The sequence below is a fragment of the Rutidosis leptorrhynchoides genome, chromosome 3, assembly GCF_046630445.1.
Source record: "Rutidosis leptorrhynchoides isolate AG116_Rl617_1_P2 chromosome 3, CSIRO_AGI_Rlap_v1, whole genome shotgun sequence".
NCBI lineage: Eukaryota > Viridiplantae > Streptophyta > Magnoliopsida > Asterales > Asteraceae > Rutidosis > Rutidosis leptorrhynchoides.
Window position 1 is genome coordinate 664,823,043 of NC_092335.1, and position 8,375 is coordinate 664,831,417.

At 33.8% G+C, this 8,375-nt stretch overlaps 1 protein-coding gene across 2 annotated transcripts; it reads left to right on the plus strand.

Annotated features, from left to right (window-relative positions):
* Positions 1–563: 563 nt before the first annotated feature.
* LOC139899284 (glutathione reductase, chloroplastic-like) lies at positions 564–8,118 on the plus strand. Of its 2 annotated transcripts, XM_071882105.1 has the most exons (11): positions 564–1,025; positions 1,678–1,903; positions 1,996–2,274; positions 2,436–2,612; positions 3,515–3,568; positions 3,661–3,809; positions 3,911–3,974; positions 4,843–5,013; positions 5,094–5,228; positions 5,494–5,579; positions 7,696–8,118. In XM_071882105.1, exons 1-10 carry the CDS (start codon positions 619–621, stop codon positions 5,533–5,535), a joined length of 1,704 nt encoding a protein of 567 aa, XP_071738206.1. In that variant the 5' UTR covers positions 564–618; the 3' UTR covers positions 5,536–5,579; positions 7,696–8,118. The 2 variants fall into 2 exon arrangements, with proteins under 2 accessions (XP_071738206.1, XP_071738207.1); XM_071882106.1 differs by lacking the exon at positions 2,436–2,612.
* Positions 8,119–8,375: the final 257 nt, after the last annotated feature.

Consider the following 8,375-nt stretch of genomic DNA (forward strand, 5'->3'; position numbering starts at 1 on the left):
CTTAATTAAGATACTTATTTAATCATTTATAATTCTTTCCTAAAAATTAGACTAAAGATAATTAGATAACAATTTTTATCCGCTTCTACACTCTCTTGGGACGATAACCTAAAAAACTACACTTGACCGAGTTTGTTGCTCGTTAGGGCGTTAAAAGTGATTTAATAAAAAAGTTATATAAATTTAAAAGTTAAAAAACAAATTGAGTACACGCACAATTTTCAATCATCAATTTTTTGACGCCGTGCTGGGGAACGCGGTGAATATGAGTTTGTGAATTTCCCAAGGATTATTGATATTTCTTGAAAGAATGGTGACACCCCTCATTTAGGAAAGAGTTGCTGGATTTTTCGATATAAAGGATCATGCCTGAACCTAGATGTTGACGGCCTATGTTTACTTATTTATTGATAAGCGATACAAGTTGATTAGTTAAATTTATTTATTTTTATATCTGTTTATAAATTATTTTCTTTAATTAAATCCTTTATTTAAAAACTCTTCTCATAAAATTAAATCGGGTTTGTTTTACTAGTTGTTTTAAATTTAAATTAAATTAAATTTGGTGCTGCACAACACAAAAATACGGAGTAACACACAAGTGTAAATTAATCAAAAATGGCAGCATCACTTAGCACCCCAAAATTCACGACCACTTTATCATCTTCAACACTTCAAACCCTAATTCACAGACACCACAGATTCTCAACCCTTACCCTAACTCGTTCACCATTCATTATCAATCCTCTATCATCCTCATCATCTTATCCATTTAATCTCTCGAAAAAAACCCTAGGGTTTCTCTCCGACAATCGCTTACTGAAATCACGTCGGTTTTCTACCAGAGCCGAATCCACGAACGGCGCTGAGCCACGTCACTATGACTTTGATCTGTTCACTATTGGTGCTGGTAGTGGTGGTGTTAGGGCTTCTCGTTTTGCCGCCAATTTTGGTGCTTCAGTTGCTGTTTGTGAGCTTCCGTTTGCTACTATTTCTTCTGATTCTACCGGAGGGGTTGGTGGAACGTATGTTTTTTTAATTCTTCTGTACACAAATTTTTACATATACATACATATTCATATACAGGGAAGGAATCAAACACTTTGAAATTTTATATTTGAGCTATATTAGTCTTCAAATTCACAAAATTAACTTTATTTAACTGAAATGAACACATATATTAATGCATATATTAGGATTTTCAAATACATGTACTGCAGTACATGAAGAAATCAATAATTATGACTTTGTTGAATTTAATGCTCCAAGTTGCTGTTGAGGTTTCGATGTAAATATGCTAAATGTTTCGATTTTTATATGACTTTGTTGAATTCAGTACTCCAAGTCGCTGTTGAAGGTTTCGATGTAAATACGTTAAATGTTTTGATTTTTATATGATTCAACTTTAAAATTTCTAGCATTCTTAGCTTTAGAAGTCATATAGTTATTACATGATCCCTCTTCTACATATACTTGTCCCTATATAAGGTACCTTTTTGCACATTATAATGTAGACGCAGATGGCTACGTGTGATCTGATGTAATTGGTGGGTATAAACAATATATTTATTGTTGATTTGATTAATACTTGATTTTTGTTGATGGTGGTATGAACATTCTGTGACTTTTTATCTTAAAAGAATGTTAGACTGATGATCACTGATAATTAAAATGAAGGTGCGTGCTACGTGGATGTGTACCTAAAAAGTTGCTTGTTTATGCATCTAAATATGCTCATGAATTTGAGGAAAGTCTTGGTTTCGGATGGTCATACAATTCTGAACCGACACATGATTGGAGCACTTTAATGGCTAATAAGAATGCTGAGTTACAACGTCTTACAGGCATCTACAAGAACATTCTAAACAACGCTGGTGTTAAACTAATTGAAGGACGTGGAAAGGTTCAATTCTTTTTCCAAAACACACCTTTTTATATGTTAATTAATACTTCAACATGATTTTCTTAATTTACCTTGTATAATTCTTTGAGCAGATTGTGGACCCGCACACTGTGGATGTTGATGGGAAACTATACACTGCAAGAAACATTTTAGTTTCAGTTGGAGGGCGTCCATTTATACCCGAAATACCTGGAAGTGAATATGTAATAGATTCGGATGCGGCCCTTGATTTGCCATCCAAACCTACAAAAATTGCAATTGTTGGTGGTGGTTACATTGCAGTTGAGTTTGCTGGTATTTTTAATGGACTGCAAAGTGAGGTGCATGTATTTATCCGTCAAAAGCAAGTTTTACGTGGGTTTGATGAAGAGGTAAGTAATTGCAAACACTACTTTCATTGCATTATATCATATTGATTGACTTTCAAAATGACATATTTGGACTTAAGAGTCAATATTATCAGTTATCACATATGTTTGTGTTGTATTATATAAAAAATTTATAAAGAACCTAACTTTTTTAACTTAAACAGATTAGAGACTTTGTTGCAGAACAGATGTCCTTAAAGGGAATTGAGTTCCACCCAGAGGAGTCACCTCAGGCTGTGATCAAATCTTCAGACGGGTCGTTTTCGATAAAAACTAATAAAGGAACAACTGACGGCTTCTCACATGTTATGTTTGCCACGGGCCGAAAGCCCAATACAAAGGTACCCTTTACTAGTAAAAGATAAATTACCAAATATCTCAAGTAAAAAAGTAAACGTATAAGCAGTATAAGTTAAAGGAGAAGATAGTCCCCGTGGTTTCACTCAAATTTCTGAAATAGTCCCTAGGGTTTTTTTTTTTGACCGAGACAGTCCTCATGGTTTTCAAAATGTTGATGAGATAGTCCTTTACCACATGGACAATCTCGACTATCTCAACAACATTTTGAAAACCACTAGGACCAAGTAGATAAAAAATAAACCTTAGGGACTATTTCAGCAATTTGAGTGAAACCACAAGGATTATCTCAGTAAAATATAAACCAGTATAAACATCATTTTCTTTTGTATGAATTTGGATATATATGAATGTGGAAAAAATTTATAGTTAATGGCTTAATGCCAAAAAATGAGTGAAAGTTACTTGCTTTATCCTATTTCTTCTTCCAATAAATGTGTTTACCTTTTGACTATCAACAATCCAATGGATGTAGCCTTGGTTGTTTGTTTAGCTTGCCTTGTAATTTTAGTTCCACCTTGATGGTAGTTAGATTTAGTTTGATTTACTTGTTTGTTGATTTTCTTGTACGTTGCAGGTGTTGACTAGTAGATTTTTTTGTATGTTGTATCGGTATTAACGTCACCGTCTTTTGTATGAATTTGGATATGTGAATGTGGAACAATTATATGGTTATTGTTTTATGGCTTAATGCTAAAAAATGTGTAGAAAGTTACTTTCTTTATCCTATTTCTTCTTCCAATAAATGTGTTTACTTTATGACTATCATCAACAAACTATTAGTCATTGGGGAAACCTAGATTTGAATCATGTGACCATTATCTTATCAACTAAATTCAGTATATATTTATCGAAATGGATAATTAAAATTCATTTGACATTGCAGAATTTGGGATTGGAGAGCGTGGGTGTGGAACTGGACAAGAATGGAGCAATACTGGTATTGTTATTGTCAGGTCCTTTTGTATTCACATGTGCGTGGGTCGTCTGTCATATTTATTGTTTGTTTGTTTGTTTGATGATCTTAATAAGGTCGATGAATACTCTCGTACGTCGGTTCCATCTATTTGGGCTGTTGGAGACGTTACTGATAGAATGAATCTTACTCCTGTTGCTTTAATGGAGGGAGCGGCATTAGCCAAAACCCTTTTTGCAAATGAACCTACAAAACCCGATTTCAGGTATATATTATATATTATTTTTATAATGTGAATCATCATTTAGTAATGTGTGCCTCATTGTATACATTTTTTTTTTTTTTTTTTTTTTTTTTTTTTTGTAGAGCTGTACCATCAGCAGTATTCTCTCAGCCACCAATTGGACAAGTTGGTCTTACCGAGCAACAGGTAGCTGTTACCTGCAACTACCTTAATTTGAGGTGCAAAATGGATGGGTTTGTTGGTGGGTCATAAGGGTAATTAATATGTCAAATATGACTATAAAAAAGATAACCTGTTCAGACCATTAGGCCCATTTCCATAAAAGCTTATCATAATTTTTACTCCTTGAATCTTTAGAGATAAACATGACCCTGATTGGTCCATAATCCATTGTTGAGTAAATGGGTCAAAGTTGCCATTTTTTTACTGTTTGTTAGCACATCTCAAAATTTATACAAAATCTGACCGTCTCTCATGAATTTTTCTTTTGAGTTATCGAACCGTCACTTTCTTTTAACTAATTTTGTTAGATGTTTATGTTTTTTTTTTTTTTTTTTTAATTTTAATTCATTGTTCATCAATATGCTTTTTATTCTGTAAGTTGGCTTTTAAATTTGTACGTTAGCTTTTGATGTAGATTTTTGCACTTTTTAATCCGTAAGTTTATTTTTTAGAATAAAATATGCAAGAATCGACGTCGCACCAAGAATTCCGATCACTTTCTAGCAGATAATTTGGTGATTTATATTGAACGGGAAATTACTGAAACGTTTAATTAAGATTCTGTCTTTTATCGATGATTCTAAAATGCTTAAAGCTCATCGAGCCGAGTTGTAATGATTTTCAACTTCATTTGTATTTGACTATGATGATCCTTTTTTTACATGGTACGGAGTACTACACTTAAAATTTTCAAAAGTTTGCTTTTTTGGCCCCCCTAGTTAGAAAATTCAGGTTCTGCCCCTGGGTCCATTGTTGAGTAAATGGGTCAAAGTTGTCATTTTTTTTTACTGTTTGTTAGCACATACATCTCAAAATTTATACAAAATTGCAGGCAATTGAATCTTATGGTGACATCAATGTGTATACTGCAAATTTTAGGCCGTTAAAGGCTACTCTATCTGGCCTCCCTGATAGAGTTTTTATGAAACTAGTGGTGTCGGCAAAGACTGACCAAGTAGTTGGGTTACACATGTGTGGTGATGATTCAGCCGAAATCGTTCAGGTTGCTACATCTTTTTTATTTGCCGTTCATGGTTAATCTTATATTGTATGATTTCAAATATAACTTAAGTTACAATACAGGGATTTGCTGTTGCTATTAAAGCAGGCCTGACCAAGGCCCAATTTGACTCCACTATTGGTGTTCACCCTACATCAGCTGAGGAATTCGTCACCATGCGGACTCCTACAAGGAAAATTCGAAATTCTACTTCTGGGGTATTACATATTATTATTTTTTTATTTTCTTTTTGTGATCCAAGTTTTAAATAGAATGATTTATAGATGGTTTTGTGGATTTAAAGTATATTTCTTGGCGACTTTTGACTCGTTGAGAATAAACCATAACCCGAATTGACCCGTTTATGAGTAAAAGGGTTAAAAATTCACCTTTATTTCATTCTGAATTTGTTTTAAACTTGACCAACTCTTTTTCGTATCCACCATCTTTTGCGATTATTTACTTTGTTAAAAATCTTTTCAGGGTAAAACTGATAATGAAGCTAAAGCTGCTGCTGGAGTGTAGGGAGAATTTAACCAAGTAATTTCATGGCAATGCATGCTTATAAGGTATGAAACAGTTATACTCATTTGTAAATATATACATGTATTAATGAATATATACATGTATTAATGTTCTTTATTAGGATGAAGTCCGACACAAGCACACAATAATAATAATTACAAGTAATGAAGTAAAGGATCAATTGCTTTATGCATGTGTTTATATGATTCAAAAACAAAAAGTGTCTACTCTACCTTCCAGCGTTGTCATAATAGTCATATATTTCATGTGCTATGGAAGACCACTCCTAACCATTCCCAAGTATGACGTCCTTCCTCCCCATCACACACCGCCACATCAGCTTTTTCTCACAATTTCCTCCCCATCACATGGCCATTACATACCACTCGTAACCATACTCCCGACCATGACATACTTCCTCCCCATCACATGGCCCCACCTTCTATTATTTAATATTTAAACTTTTTTTATTATTTGATTTATCTATTATCTATATTTATTTATTTTATAAATTATTAATTTATTTAAATAAAAATTAAATAAATCTTTAAGTTTCGATTAAAATAGCATTACAATAAATCTAAAATTACACTAAATTTCAAACAATACATTAACTTAAACATAAAATAAAAACAATAAAACTACGCGTCATCTTCATCTTTGTTTTAGTCTTCTTCGTCATGTTCGACGTGTTGGAAGGTCCCACTTGTGGATTGTGTCGAACACGGAAATTAGCCTGAAGATTCCAAATGTGTTTGATAAGCTTTTGTCAAAGTAGATGATGAATGGTTGAATCTCGTACTCTTTTAATTCATACGAATGTGTACTTCAACTCTCTCCTCGATTGATCTTCGCGGACGATGAGCCGGCATATAATTCTCCTCAAGTCTACACATTGCAGGTCCGTCGTCTTCGGTGATCATATTGTGCAATGCAACAATCATGAACGTAATTCTTCGAATTCTAGCGATATAGAATTGCCGGCACGGGTTTTTAATGAGTTGCCAACGACCTTGTAGCACTCCTAATGCCCGTTCAATATCTTTTCGTGCAAATTCTTGATTCTTATTGAATTTTGTTGTTTTTGGTTCAAGTGGACTTTTGAACGATTTTACTAATTTAATAATGTCCCCTAATCTGGATGAATCCCATGATAGTAACCTTTATTAAAGTTACACCCACTAATCGTAAAATTACACGGTGGAGCTATATCTTGAAGCAAGTCAATTAAGCACGCTCATGTCATTGTTTGAACCAGCGGGTCTAAAGTAAGCATGCCAAATTCATAAATCATACAAGGCCACTGCTTCTAACACGATTTTTGGGTATCCATGATCGCCTCGTGTATAGTTGCCTTTGTATTTATATTGACAATTTTCCATGCCCATACAATCGACTACTAGCTTTCCCGGAAAATCATGTATTTTTGAAAGTTTGGCAATTAAACGTTGTACGTCATGTGGAGTTGGTTTCTCAAATACTCATTTGAGTACAAGTGAAACACATTTTTATAAAAATTATACAAACAATCGTATGCTGTTTGTTGGCCCATATGTAAATACTCATCACACATCGACGATACTGTATGCTAATTGTCGTATCGCCGATGTGCAATTTTGAAAAACTTTAAAACCTAGCAACCCGTTACATCCCGCTTTAATCTGGTTTTTGTTTTTGAGAGTAACCTCGGCAAATGCGGATAAACAATGACTTGCTCATCCTATAGCGTCTTCGAAACTGATCTCTGGGGGAAGTCGACTCTTCATAAAAATAATCATAAAACGGATAGCGGTTCCCTCTCGATAAGAATCTTTTAGGTACCTTTGGAATTGGTTTCGACAATTTCTTCATCTTCATCATCACTTAATATATCAAGTATATCAAGTAGATCGAGTGCTGGATTCGGAAAATTAGCACTCACAACTGCTGATGTATCTCTCGTAATATTGTCAATATCGTTTCGAGGCATTTTGAATAATGTGAAAATGAATTTGATATGGTTTGTGTTGAATAAAAATGAGATAGAATTTGATGTAACTTGTGTTGGTATAGAGAGTAAAAAAAAGTAAAATATCCTACAAGTGGTATATAATACATTTTTATAGAAAAGTTCTCATTTATTTCGTACTGCATTAAACTTGAGTGACCATCTGTTGATAGGTACTTGATTATGCATAATATCCTACAAGTGAGATCCTTATCAGTAAGCGCTGAGCCTAGATGTTTTTTGGTGACCTGGGGAATTAATCACAACACAACAGAGGTGTCTTGATTCGATGCACCTTTCTTAAAATTTGTTGATGGAAGACGAGTCATGTGAAGCAGCCATTTTTCACAATGTCCGTACGTGTAGTGTCTAAGTTTGTACTCTTAGTTGTAAAAAATGATACATATTGCGTGCATTTATTACATTTTGATCAACTCTATAGCCAATGCATAATTACATAGAATATGTTTTATGCGTATTCACTTATAATCAAGAAACTGCCCAACAATGCTTTTGTGTAGCACTCCGACTAAAGTCTAGTTGCTGATGTAATCTTTGCAATTGACACAACACTTTGGCATAAAGAGCTTGCCTTTTCTGAACGTTTTATTCAACATAAATAAGAGTACAAAATACCAACTAGACGATAAATAAGAAACTAAAAAGAGATGTGCAAGAAGTGGCATACAAACCGGATAAAACTAATTCAAAAACAAAGACTTTATCAGCTACTCCTAAAAAAAGCCAAAACTATGACTTGGTTTATTCCAATCAATCCCTCCTTGTAACTGCAAAACAATTAGTTCAGACTTAAGGTTGAGCAAACCCCCATAGCATCTTGCAGCTTCAGAAA

What these genes read in the sequence shown, in the direction of transcription:
- LOC139899284 (XM_071882105.1), top strand. Translation starts at nt 619, where the DNA reads ATGGCAGCATCACTTAGCACCCCAAAATTCACGACCACTTTATCATCT. An exon ending in ACCGGAGGGGTTGGTGGAAC is followed by an intron (nt 1,026 to 1,677) that starts GTATGTTTTTTT and finishes ATTAAAATGAAG; the next exon opens with GTGCGTGCTACGTGGATGTG. An exon ending in TTGGTCTTACCGAGCAACAG is followed by an intron (nt 3,975 to 4,842) that starts GTAGCTGTTACC and finishes ACAAAATTGCAG; the next exon opens with GCAATTGAATCTTATGGTGA.